This window comes from Pteropus alecto, unplaced genomic scaffold (assembly GCF_000325575.1).
Source record: "Pteropus alecto unplaced genomic scaffold, ASM32557v1 scaffold146, whole genome shotgun sequence".
NCBI classification, from domain to species: domain Eukaryota; kingdom Metazoa; phylum Chordata; class Mammalia; order Chiroptera; family Pteropodidae; genus Pteropus; species Pteropus alecto.
The window spans coordinates 23319510-23334049 of NW_006442107.1; the positions used below are offsets into that span (position 1 = coordinate 23319510).

General features: G+C 39.2%; 1 protein-coding gene across 1 annotated transcript in view; it reads left to right on the forward strand.

Moving 5' to 3' along the window:
- Positions 1-13959: 13959 nt before the first annotated feature.
- The window catches only part of ANKRD29 (ankyrin repeat domain 29), a 44431-nt gene continuing 43850 nt past the window's right edge, over positions 13960-14540 (forward strand). The window contains exons 1-2 of the mRNA XM_025038549.1: positions 13960-14039; positions 14321-14357. Of these exons, the coding sequence (XP_024894317.1) occupies positions 13960-14039; positions 14321-14357 (117 nt within the window). The remainder of the gene's footprint in view (positions 14040-14320; positions 14358-14540) is intronic.

A 14540-nucleotide genomic window follows, 5' to 3' on the forward strand; every position in this document is an offset into this window, starting at 1 on the left:
TCTTGCCTTCATCCAATCCATCCTCCGTACTACTGTCAGAGGAATTTTTCTAGAGCTGAGCTGTCCAATAGGTAGCCAAGATCCACACGCGACAATCTAAATTTAAATTAAAATATTAAAAATTTAGTTCCTCAGTCACACTGGCTGCATTTCAAGTGTTCAACAGCCACATGTAGTTAGTGGTTATCATATTGAACAGAGAAGATTATAAAAACATTTGCATCGTCACAAAAAGTTCTTTTGGGCAATGCTGTTACGAGAATGCAAACGTAATAACGTGTCTACTCCACTTTACACCATTTAATGTTTCTTATCGCTTAGGATAAAGTCTAAATTCCTTAGTGCGGTGGTTTATAAGTTAGCCCTAGCCTTCCTTTCCGCCCTCTCCCTTTCACTTGCCTGCATTGTACCTTATTCCCCAGTCTCATCAAACAATTTCCAATGGGTCTCCATGACTTTGTACATGGCTATAACTTCTGTCAGGAATTCTCTTCTCAATCTTAGGAACCAGTATAACTTCAATTAATTCTTCAAAATTTATCTCAGGCATCACCTTATTTTTCAGGCTTTCCCTAGCCTTTACCCAGGACTTTCCCTTTGCTCTCAGAGTTGGCCATGCCTGTAACTGTTTGTACAGTATACTATTCATATCCCTATTGTAGCATTTAGATCTGCCTACTTATTAGACTGTGAGCTCTTTTCCGGCAGACACCAAGTTTAATTCATTTTTTTATCCCCAGAATCTACAAGATGTCTGGAACACATGTAGGTGTTGAATCAGTGCTCTTTCTTCCTGTTCAGTACCTCACATCTGGGATGACTTGTTGCTCTAAATGCCATCACATTCCCCATCATTCAGCAAAACTATTCAGCTATCATCCTCTCCCAGTGCAGTTGACGATAATGCTGTGGGCAAACTATAGGTTGCTAAAGACAAAAAGAACCAGGTGGATCCTTCAAAATTGACTGCAAGGAAACTGCCTTCTCAAAAGACAAGGACTCCAATTTGAGAAAATCTAATCATCCTTCTTAGGCGACTGATTTCTCTTGTTTTCTGCATTCATGAAGCCAAGTGATTTCCACTCTTGAGAGAAGGACCACTAGTCAGATAGCAGCTTCAGTCAAGTATACATACTCAGATTTGGATTATTAGCTGATTATTCCAACTCTTAGACCATGTCTCTATGTGCTGAAAACCTCATCAGAACAAAGCATAACTAAAAGTTTGAAATTCTTTACTACTTTATATTCTATATGAGATAATTTAGCACTTAGTTACATTCTGTCCTACTCTGTTTCCAACATTATTTTTACTGTTTGTATTCTCCAACTCCATTGCAAGTACCCTGAATGCAAAAAATATCTATATGTCCTCCATACCATTCTCCATAGTGATAATGACTTAAAGGGTGCTCAATATATATTTGTGTATTGATCGGTTGGCTTGATTGGTCTAATCTGGTGAGTTTTTATAGCCCTACAAGCCATTAAAAGCATCCCCAAATACCAGTGCCATCTTACAAAGCTATAGAATATCAGCTGGATTTTCCAAGAAACCTAATTCTGCCTTATTCCGAATCTATATTTATAAATCTATATTTATAAAACACATCCTATATTTAATTTTGTGATGGACTGTTGCTTTGGTAGCCCCCAGTGAATCATGCTTCCGAAAATTTTTGCCCTTGTGTTGTTCTCTCCCACACTGAGTCTAAGTTTGGTCATGTGACTTGCTTTGGCAAATGAGACATTAGCAAGTGTGATGCAAGCAGAAATTTGATAAGCACTTGTCATCTTAGAATTCCCCTTCTTGGAACTCAGGTTTCATGTTGTAAGGAAGTCCAACTACCCTGCTGGGTATGTAGACCGTTTGTAGAAAGAGGTCTTGGAATACGTGAGACCATGCAAGCCGCATGAGTAAAGCCAGCTTAGTCATTACAGCCCCATTCAAGCCATCAGATGAAGGCACCTACATTGAGAGACCTTCAGGGTAGAACAGCAGAACTACCCAATTGATCCCAGCCCACATTGCTGAATCACGAACAAATAAATAGTTGTTTTAAGCCACTGATTTTAGGAGTGGTTTATTATGCACCAAGAGACAACCAGAACACTCAGAATTTTGTCTCTTCTTATTCATCAATGTGAACTGATAAATATCATCTACTATTTGCAGGTTCCATTCTTAAATATCCAATTATTTAAAAATAATTACAATTAGGGTGAAGAAGTTTTTACTTCTAGACACTTCTGGGAAACTGGGACTTTAGAATTTGACTTTTGCATTTAGAATTTTTTTCTAGGTAGTGAATGTAGAAATACACTATACTCTTTACAATTAGGGTGAAGAAGTTTTTACTTCTAGATACTTCTGGGAAACTGGGATTTTAGAATTTGACTTTTGCATTTAGAATTTTTTTCTATGTAGTTAATGATCTCTTCTTACTTTTTCTTTTTCTTTTTTGGCTTTTGCTCCTGGGTAAGTATCTAGGGAAAAGAAAAATTTGATCTCATGAGTTCCATGCCCTGTTTTTCACTTTTGCCAAAATGTTCTGTTAACTTCATTCCAAGTCAAAAAAAAAAAAAAAAGTTCTTGTGAATTTCTGCCACAACATCAAGAACGGTGCCAGAAAGGACAGTTCTATAAAAATAGATTTCTTCATTCTGTATCTATGTGGATTCCGCACAGATACTCCTTTTGTAACTATCTTGTGAGTCAAGGTGTTTCTCTAAAGTAGGTTTTTGACCATTTGTGATCCTCCCTTTCAAGCATAGCCTTGCCCTCATTTTTTCCCTCAGTTTGGGGTTCAGTTTATATTTCCTTATTTCATCCTTTATATACTTTTTATAGGTTGATCTTTAAAGGAAGCATTTCTCCTTTATCTACCAGTTGGGAAAAGTGTGGTTTACCTTTAATCAAAGAGTTTCTTTAATAATTTCATCAATCATTGGAAATTCCACTAACATGATAAGTAAAAAAATAATAACAAAAATTTAAAGAAAAGGCAGCAAAAGCTAGTTTTTCAGTTGTTGAGGTGGTTTCAGAGCAGTCATGCCTAGCCTAAGTCAGTGCTACTCAAAGTGTGGTCTGTGGGCCAGTGCCAGTCCATGAACTGTTGCTGCAATGAGAAAAGTACAAAAACTGAGAGTGCTTATAAATTTCTTTAGCAATCTTATATTTTATATAAAATTGTGTATTGTCTTTAAACATCAAACTATGTGATCATTTTTCTCATAACCTGTTTTTATTTTACATGACAAAATATTGGTCAACAATGAATTAGAAATTTTTGAATTGTCTTTTTTCACAGAGTGTTAAAGAAGCACTAGTCTAGATGACCTCTCCAAACGACCTTGCAGCCTCAGACCTGAGAAAGGATGAGACCCAGAGTGGGCAGTCAAAAAACATTTGTTGATAGATTGTTACTTGGTGTAATTTCTAATCTTATGATGCTCTAATATTGTTAAATCTTTACCACTCACTCAACGATACAGAAAACAAATATAAGAAGTCAGAGTTTTACAACCTCATTTAAAAGGGCATGAAATAACTTGCCTAATTCTCTTGGCTTCTGAGTAATAAATCATATACAAGTTTAGAGAACTCAAAAGAAATGACACGTATGCTAAAGTTAAAATTAGCTTTCTTTTACTTCATAATAACACCTACTGATTTAGCTGCCTTTGAGCAGAGAGATGGGTGTAAGGTGTTCAACTCAATGTAAAGATTAAATCCATGACTCATGTGTTATGAAGAATAAATGTATCATTGGATTATATCGGGTTAAAGCCACTCCTTACACTTAATAGAGGAAGTCAGACTCCTTGAAGTTGTGTATCTTCAAAACTGCTCTCTATCCTAGAGAACACTTACTAACTCAGATTTCAGATTGAAGAGGCCTGAACATATAACAGTTATTATAATTTTCCTTCCCAATAGCACATCAGCCTCAGGACAGTCTTGCTGCTGGTTATATTCTAACATGCCCCCTCCCTCCCATTAATTGTGTTGTTGCCTTCTTTTTGTGTGATTTTAGATAAGCCACTTAGTCTTTATATGGTTTGGATCCCTCATCTGAAAAAAAAAAAAAAAAAATGAGAACAAGAACACTGTGAAGGTTAAATGACATAATATATGTGAACATGTCTGCTGCTGGGCTGGACTAACCCCATTTGGTTCTCACTATCATTTGCCCTTCATCTTGCCCCTCCCTACTCCCCTGACCAAGCTTCCACCATGCAGTGTCATACTGTAGTTAACCCCACAAACTGTAACTATACAGACTGTGGAGTTAAGTCCTAGCTCTCCAATCTACTAGTTTCAGTGAATTTGTGACTTTGGGCAAGTCGTAAATTCTTCTTCATCTGAAAAATTTTACCTATGGCATGAGATTTATGAATATTGAATGAAGTCATCTTTATAAAGAAAGTGTTTAATGCAATGCCTATTAGTAGAATGCTTCTAATAAGGCTAGCTATTGTTATTTTTAGCCCCAGTTCTGGGAACAGACTTTGACCTACTGTGTCTGAATTTTTGTCCAGGCTCCTGCCTAAGATTCTGATATCTTAGAACCTGGAATCTTTCTTTGCTTTTGCCATTAAGCATCAGTGCTTAGTGATCACATTTCTGCTTATACATGTTGACTTCCTCCATTGGACGTAGCTACCTGCTGCCCACTTTTTACCTTACTAGCACCCCAGTGTCTTGGAGGGACTATCAAGAGTGCTACAAAAGCTCTCACTACCCCGAGATCCTCTAGTCAGCTGGTTTGCCTTGCCCACCACCTACTGTCTGCCCGCTGGCCTCCAGAACATGGCACCAGCCTCCAGGCTTCTGCTCAAAAAAAAAGTGAGCCTGACTAACCCCAGGACCCAGGCAGAGAGGACTGGCCCCCAGGCTACCTGCTGAGCCCATCTCTGACAAGACTTGGTGTGGAACAACACAGGGCATTAATCTCAACCTGGGATTGGCACATCACCACGGTGTCATAGTGCTGGCACCAGACTGAGGCACACGTTACAAGACTCATTGTGTACAAACCATGTTTGACTGTGGCTCTTCTGAAAACTTTTGCTGACATTTCTCCTTCTGATGAAATCACTTGGATTTCTCCCATATACCCTTCCACTTTTTGTTTATGTTTCCTTCTTCTGCTTCCTTCCACTTGCTGGGAGAACTGAGAATCCCACACCTACATAAAAGGCCCCAAAGCCAGCAGTGCCTGATGAAGGACTGTGCCCTCAGATTAGTTTGAGTTTCACCTCTGGGAGAATGGAGAGTTTGGGGAGCATCCTGCAGAAGCATAGGGTCAACTTCAAATTTCCAGAGCACCCTCTCACAGACACACATACTCACACAACACATACATATAGATACATGGAATATCAGTTAATTTAACACCCACATACTTAGATGCGACATTAAAAGCATGATCAGTAAAAGAAATGGATAAGTTAAACCTCGTCAAAATGAAAGATTTTCGTGTTTCCAGGACACAACTTTAAAAATGAAATGATAAGCTACAGACAGGGAGAAAATATTTGCAAAGAATATATCAGCTAAAGGACTTGTATTCAGAGTATATAAAGAACTCTCACAAGTCAATAAGACAAATGACCTAATTAAAATTGGACAAAAGGTTCGAATAAACATTTCATTAAAGATGAGATGCAAGTGACTAATAAGCATGTGAATAAGATGCTTCACACCATTAGTTACCAGAAAAAAACAAATTATCACCCAGTAAGGACCTGCCTCATATCCACTCCACTGGCTTTAGTTAAAGGGCTGACAATGGATGTGGAAAAACTGGATTCCTTTACATCCCTGGAATGTAAGCTGCTACAGCCAATCTAGGAAACAGTTTCTTGCAAAGTCAATCCATTTGACACAGCAATATCCACATCTGGGTGTAGACGGTGTCACCAAGTCTGTCTTTATCCAAGGACTTGCACGCACAAGCATTATCCACAGCAGTCCAGGGTCCAAGCAAACCAAACATCCCTCCACGGGTGATAAGACAAAGACACTCCATCCATTCCCAGAGTACTGGGCGCGGGCAGAAGGAGTGAAGTACTACTGATCTCTGCTTCCAGGACAGCGGACCTCAAAAATATCAAGCTGGGCGGAGGAAGCCGGAAGTGCCAGGCGTCATAGCTGTGACCTTCTTAGGAGAAATGTCCAGAAAAGGCAACTCGTGGGAAGAAAGCAGCTTACTTGTCCTCCAGGCCCAGAGTGGGGTTGACTGCACATGACCTCTAGGGACCTTTTCGGGGCGATGGAATGTTCTGAAGCTGCCTTCGGACGCTGTTTGTGCAACTCTATGACTAACAAAAGTTACTGAATTGCGTACTTAAAACTGGGGCATTTTATGTTATGTAAATTGCAAATTCATAAAGCTGTTAAAAAAAAATAGCGGTCTCTAAAGAAGAGAATGATTACATCCCAGACACCCCTCTCTGTTTTGTTTTACTAATAAATTTATAGTGAAATGAATAAAACTGAGAAGTTCCTGACGAAAGCCAGGCTGAATTTCAGTGCTAAAAAAAAAATAATAATAATACCCACAGGGATACACACACAAAAATGGAGTCATGGTCCCCTCACAATAACTTTCAGTCCCCTCAGGCACCTTCCAGCCCCATGTTGGGGATGAGTGATGAGAGGTCCTTTAGGGGTGGTGTGGCCAGGCTCTGTGTTCAGTGAAGCCATGATGGTTGTTCTACCAGGCAGTAACCCTTGTCCAAAAACAGGATGATGCTTTTTATTGTTAACTGACCAGTGGCCTCCCTTACTAGCTAGTAGCCACATGCCTTAGATTCTTGTATAAGAGAAAAACCACACAAACATAGATTCCAACTCTCATTAAAGAAAAGAGCATCAGAAGCTTTGGTTCCATATCTGAGAATCTCATGAATCCTCAGATCATCTGTAATAATTCATTCATTCATTCATTCATTCATTCATTCATTCAAAAATACTCAGCAAGTGCTGGGGGCAGGACTTAGCATTGGGGCTGAAAAGAGAACGAGGCAAGCACGATTTCTGATTTTATGTGGCTCATGTCTAATGTTCAGTCTCATTAAATTTCCTGTAACCCTACACTCCCACTCTACTTCTAAGCTGTAAGAGGCCCACCAAGGAACCCTCACCGAAAGAATGAGGCTTCACCACACTTGAGATTTACACAGTTTTTAAGATACAGTTTGGCGCATTGCTATATAATGCCAAATAAGGGCCCCAAAGTCAAATGCTAACAAAAACATCATATTCTGGGAGGGAATTTGTTTTCTTCACAAACAAAATTAAATTTGAAGTTCACTCTTGACCCCATGGAAGGCTGTGAGAGAACTTCCATAGCATGAGACTCTTCTAGTTCATTTTCCCTAAGGACTAAACTCAGCCTTTTTGGCTTCCTAAATGGTTTAGTTCAAGTAAGGGAACTTACTTAAACTAAAGGGAAACATGTGCCAACACTGCAAATAATTTAGAACTAAGTCTGTGTGTGTCTGCTAGATATTTGCCCCTTATAAGTTTAGCAACTTGATAATAAAATGTAAGGACTGAGATTTCTGTTGGTCAGCATTCAGGGTCCTCAGTACATTAAAATTTAATGCCCTCTTGCATGGATACTTCAAAGCCTTAGCAGAATGCTGAAAGCGGCTTCAGTTAGCAGGCACCTCTTCTGGGCCCATCCATAATAGATACTTTTATTCCCAAGGGCCAGATTAGTGATAGGGTACTTTCCAATGATTAACCCAACTCTCTTTAAACAAATGTTGGAGGCTGAGGAAGCTAAGAGAGTTACACAATAATGCTAAACATCCAAATGAAAATCAAACACTTCAGGCAAAATCTAGATATCTGATTGGGAGGTGAAGGCTCATGGCGTTGACATTTCTACCGCAGTGCTTAGTCATTGGGTCTCAGATGAGGCTCACAGAAATCCTGCCATGTATAACTCACAGTTCATAATGAAAAGTTTAAACCGCAAAGCATTTAATGAAGCAGTGCCAAAGGCATTTGGCCCTCAAGAGAGCATCACTGATCTCCATTACAGAAGTGAGGGAAATCTAACATTTTATTAAATCACTATAATGGAAAACAAAAGCAAAACTACTAGCATGTACCAAAAAGCAAAGAGTGAAAAAGGCCTGGATGGCTATTGGCTACTTGAGGGAAGTCGAGCTATTTTGCGAAGTTTCTCTATGTCAGTATCGCCCTCTTGTTCCCTAGGGAAAAGGGGTACAGTGGAATCTTTATATAGGACTCCATGGACCAGAGTACCCTGCCTGGGGCAACATTGGGATGATGAGCATATTTTCACATATCTGTTGGCCATCTGTATGTCTTCTTTGGCAAAAAGGTCTGTTTAGAACTTCTTCCCATTTTTTAAATCAGATTGTTTTTTGCTATTGAATTGTATGACTTTTTAGAATATAACCCCTTATCAGATATTATTTACAAATATTTTCTCACATTCAGTAGTTTGAAGAATGGCATTAATTTTAAATTATTTTCCACTCATGCGTGTGTTGATTGATTCAATTAACATTTTTGACATAATAGCAAAGATAATAACAGTATTTAATAGGCAGTTGTCGTGTGTCAGGCACAATGCTACATGCTTTAAATTCATCAAATTAATTTAATCATCACAACAATCCAATTAGGAAGATTATATTATTATCTCCATTTTACAGATGAGGAAACCAAAGTTTAAAGAGACTAAGTATTAGGTAAATCATATGAAATTGCTAATATTTGCCTAATTTTGACCTGTTAAAATGATAAGTTCATATGATTTTGACCTAGAAAACTGGCAATTTTTTATAGTTCAAGCCAAAAACTTTTCCAAGAATAGAAAGTTAGTAAGAAACGCAAACTCTTGCTCTTAACAACTCGTCGATACCACTTATTATGTTCTAGAAACCATGAGAGTTTCTGAGAACACAAATGTGGATACATTTTTTTGATGGATGTTAACCATCTGTACATTATGCTTTTAAAACATGTTTGGTAATATTTTATAATTCTTTCTGCTTACTCTCCCATGTCCTAGTCTCCATGTAAAATAAAATAAGCTAGTGGGTTCTGTTATAATTATTCCATTCAGAGTAACAATTAAGGATGCTCAAAAATCACATTTGTTTTTTGGTAGGTTGGATTTTGTTTTTTATTTTGTTGCAGTGGGTATCATTGTTGTTTCTATTGATGATGTTGTTATAATTTTCCTTGGTCTTCTCTGAATCACACCAAGTCAGGACAAACAGCATGGCCTTAGGCACATCCACCTAGATTTGTGGGGACAAAAATTGTGTACTTGTGGCTTGGAGTAGTTCCTCTCTTCCCTTCCTGGGGTTCTTGACCAAGAAGTTCAAGAATATAACGTTCATAAAGCCAACTGTGAGAAGTGTTGTGAGTGGACTTGCTCACCATGAGCCGCTGAACCGTGTTCTCCGTTCAGAGTCAAGGCCAACAGCAGAGTTTCACCCAAGTCTTGGAGACTTATAGCACATAATTATCACCTTTCTTGGTTTTACGATATCTCGGTCCTCTCAAAGTGCAATATATAGGGCACAGGTTTCTGTCATTAAAGGAAATTAATATTTCTAAATTATTTTCAGTATCTCATTAAAGCCTCTTGAGGAATACTCTGGAGTATTAAAATTATTCAATTATTTAATGTTATTCAAACATTTAAAACCGAATAGTTGTTTCTATTAAAGAAAACTCAACTGTGTAAAGCTAGTATGCAGTGAGGCCTAAACTTAAGATATCTGTCCCATTGCTGGAAAGAAGTTGTTACAGGTTAGAGTCTCTGGGAAGCAGACTCTGATGCACAGTTTAGCATGCAAGTCATTTATTAAGGCTTGTTCTTGAGATTCATATTACAGAAAAAAGAAAATGGAAGTAGTATTGGGAATTTATTTAAGAGAATTAAATATTGTCTGGTGGGGGTATAAGTAAGCAAACAGATACATAGAAAGCTTAGTGCATGTAATGTCTGCCTACACAGTATCATTGGAAGCATTCAGAGAAATCTCAAATAACAATTTAACCAGCCTGGATAGAAGTATAAAATTGGCATAACATTTCTGAAAAGCAATTTGTACATATGCATTAGCAGCCTTTGCAATGTTTATGTTTTGGTTCTAGAAATCTATCCTAGGAAAATAAGGAGAAATGTAAATAAAATTTAGGTGTGATATAATTATTCTAGCATTATTTTTAATAGCAAAACTAAAAACAACTTGGATTTTATAATAGGAAGAGTGCTAAATAAATTGTAGTACGGTATACCCAATTTTAAATGCAGCCATTAATATCAGGAATTTTAAAGAATTTTTAATGCCAGAGGAAAGTACTCACATTATCATGTTTAGTAAAAAAAAAACAAACAAACAGAATACACATGATTCTAATTATGTTATTGTATGCTTTTGAAAACATCAAGGGTATATTTAGTAATTGATAACTCTGGGAAGTTGTATTCATTGTCATCTTCTGATTTTTTTCCTTTTTTCTCTTCTTTTTATATTTTGGATTTGTCATCTGAAAAAAAATTAATTTGAATAAGCTAAAAGTTCCACCTTAAGAGTAGACAATCAAGATAGGGATATTGCCTATGAAAGATAATAATCAACATCTAGGAGCATGGCTTGGATTTAGTGTTGCAGTTCCTTCTTTTAGCACTGTTAGCAATTCATTCATTCAGAGAGATATAATCTGTAACTCTATGGTCACAAAATACAGAACAGGAAACTTTATTCTCACATTTACTCAGCAAACATTTGCAAACAAATCTGGTACGACAGCATAGTGGAGAGAGAGGAGTTTTACTCTCAAATTTGCCTGGATTCAAATATCACTTGCCTACTTTTGTTCCTTGTAGTCATGAACAATTTCTCACCCATTCTGAATCTCAGTTTCATCATCAATAATAGCTTTCACATATGATTGGAATGAGAATAAAATTCAGTGACACGTTCAAAATGCCAGCCAGAACATAATGAACATTAATCAATATGGGTTACATTTCTGACCCTTTGTCCCCCACCCCTTGTTTCCATCCTTACCCTGTATCAGAACTTTAAACATAAAGTGGCTTAAGTAACAAGAAGTCCAGGGGCAGGGCAGCCCCAGTTGGTCAACACAGATGTTAGTAATACCATCTGTTTGTTCTAACACCCTCAGGGGGTATATCTTCCCTCATGGTCACAAGGTAGCTGCAGCATTCCAAGCATCAGATACATATAGAACTGTGTCCCAATCAAGAAAGAACTTTCTCCTCCTGGGTATATCTCTAAGAAGCCAAGAAACCTTTCTCAGAAGTCCCCGGCATACCTCCTCTCATGACTCAGAGGTTAGAATTTGTCATAGTCCACATCCAATCCAGGCACTAGCACTAGCTTAGATGAGAAAGCTTTGGACAGAAAATGGGGCTGGGCTCCCTGAAGCACATCACAGGGTGGAATAGGGTAGATGCCAGAGCAAAATTGGTGTTCTGATAGGGAAAAGGAAAGGAGAAATAGATGTTGGGGCAGATTATTCAATGCTGTGTCTGCTACATCCCCACTGCATGAAGCCTCATCTAGTGTAAATTTCAAAAGTAAAAAAAGACAGCTAACCAGCTAGGAGACATCAGGGTGGGAAGTAGGCAGGGAATGTAGATATGCAATTTGTCCAGGGCAGTTGGGCTAAAGGGGCCTGATGATGAAAAGAGAAGAGAGGAGGCTCAGTAAATCAGGCTGACCTACCTCACAGTCCTGTCCACAGCAAGTCCTATTGGAGCATAAACTGGGACAGTGCAAAACCGAAGCCAAACATATTACAGTCTGTGCTGATGTGAACACAAGTTGATAATGAATATGGCATCGTTTGAGATGAACACAGATATTTATTCATTTGAGTTGTGGATATATATGTAGGGAGGAGTGGTGGGCCTTCTGACTCAGTAGATATGAAGAACACAATCCCTCGAAAACCAACGATTAGTAAATTTTGCCCACCTACCATCTCCAGCCACAAACTAGCCCCTGAAGAAAATAAAAGACATGTAAGCCACAAGGTCTAGCTTTGAAGAATTTAAACTCTGCTGGAAGAGTCGAAAGTAACAGAAACGAATTCAAGAGCAATACCAGACCTTCTAGAATGAAGGGCTCATAAAAGTTGTGCAGATTGGAATTAAAGCAGGGGCTCAACAAAGTTGGGAGAGTGATGGCTGAGGAGCAGTGTACAGGAAGGGGACTTGAGCTGGGAGTAGCCCCAGGTAGGTCAGGATTTGGGTTAGGGCAGACAGAAGAGGGGAGAGAAAAGAAAGCCATAGAGATGAGAGGGTGGGTGGTAACAAGGAGAATCCTCTAACAACGATAGAGACACTGTTGGGGTGGTGAGAAATTATTTGGATGGGGAGGTGGGGCCATAGGGATTTAATTTCATGTACTAGGCCTAGTGAGCCACTGGTAAGTTTGGGAGTGGACCACTTTAAATGGAGTTGCCTGGCTGTGATCATGAGGGTTTTATTTTGTTTGAGGGCTTTTTTAAAATTTATTTTTTATTTTTATTTTTAATGAAGATAAACTTTGCCAGGTGTGCCTTAGCCAGGCACATTCTTTCTTGTGACTTTGACAAGAATCCCACTAGCAGCCACTGCCAAAAACAACTTTGAGCGACAAGGGTGGTAGTAGAAAGGAAACAGGCTTTAGAGCCAGAATTAATTAAAGGTCTAGCCAGTCACTCATTAGCAAATTATCTCTCAGAACCTTAGTTTTTTAACCTATAGAATGGGCATAATCCCTACCTCATAGGATTTTTATAAGGAAAGCACCTGGTACATAGATTGCACTAAAATGTTAATTCTTTACCTTCTTTCTTTTTGTTTATCAAAACTATTAAAACAAAATTTCCAATGCTTGATCATATCTAACAATGTTGTGTGGCAACTGTAGAACTATCTCAGCCATAGACAGTCAAGGCAGGAAAAAAGTTTTGAGTCTTTCTTTGATTTAAAATTTTCTTTCAAATTTTGTAATTTTTTATTTTAAAATTATTTTAAACACAAAGTAATACAATTTATCCATAATGGGTAAATATTTTTATTGTCATTATTAACATTCATTTGTAGTTTTATTTTTTAACTTATAAATTAAATATTCGTTACAAATTCAGTTGAGAAGAGGGAAGGAAGCACAGACGAAGGTCAGGGGGAGAATGAGTGGATTCCCACACTGTGAGGGTGGGAGGTGTTCATTTTAACTTTGAATTTTCTAGAAAGTGGTCCCCAACCTTTTTGGCACCAGGGACTGCTGCTCTTAAGAGAATCTAACTCCTGATGACCTGAGGTGGAGCTGAGGTGGAGCTGAGGGCGTGATGCTAGCGCAGGGAGCCGCTGCAGATACAGATGAAGCTTCCCTCGCCCTCTTGCCCACCGCTCACCTCCTGCTGTGCAGTCCCGTTTCTAACAGGCCATGGACTGGTACCAGTCTGCGGACCAGGGGTTGGGGACCCCTGTTCTAGAAAGGCTACTATTGTCTTTTATCATTTAACACAATATATATATATTTTTCCAATTAAAAAACATGACTCTCCCCCTTACATTTCCCCGAAACCAGTCCTAAGCAGGTAGCAAGCAGCCTGTGTGAGGGAGGAGGCAGCTCCTGTGGTACCCCAGGCGTACAGCACAGGGACAAGAGAAAGTGACTGGTGTAATCAAAAAAGGACTATGAGTATATGGTATTTCAAAATTTGCTTTAACCTTCAATCAAAGGTTTGTTTCTTGGATCTTTCTCCAGGGGGGGAAAAAATGAAATAAAATAAAAACAGATCTTCAGAAAAGAAAAGGAAAAGAAAAAAACTGGAAAGAAAGATAAATGAAAATAGCTATTTGAAAAGGTAGTGGGATGATGGATGAATTTTTTCTCATTTTTCATTTACATCATCATCATATTTGTGCTGTAATGAAGGTCAAGAATCATCTGATGCAGACCACGCTCTTTGGAAGATGTGGGGTGGTGGGGCGTAGTGTGTATATGAGGATGTGAGTGTGGGAGTACTGTGTGTGAACCTGTGTGTGTAGAATATGGAGATTGCACTGTGTGCGTGGAGTTGGGAGTGTGTGTCTATGTGTAAGTGGAATGTGGATGTGCATGGAGTGTGCGTATGAGATACAGTGTGAGTGGGTGAGGAGGTCGGAGTGTGGATAGTGTTGTGTGTGTGAACGTGGAGAGTGTGTACAGAGTTTGAAGTGTGTGCGAGAGCTAGTGTGCGTGTAAGAGTGTGGGTATGAGTGTGGAGTGGTGCGTGTGCGTGTGTGTGCAGCGCGCACAGTGCGTGCGGAAATTGCACTGTGACTGAGGTAGGTACGCGGAGGGCGGGCGTGTGCGTGAGCCCCCACCCAAAAATCCCGGGCCTCCCGGGCCCTGCCCGTCCGGCCCTGTCTGCGGCGGAGGCCGCTCCTCTGCGGAACGCGGCGGGAGAAGGAAGGGAGCCCTGGGGCAGGCGCCGGGAGCTGGAAGCGCGCGGGGCCGGCTGGGGCGGC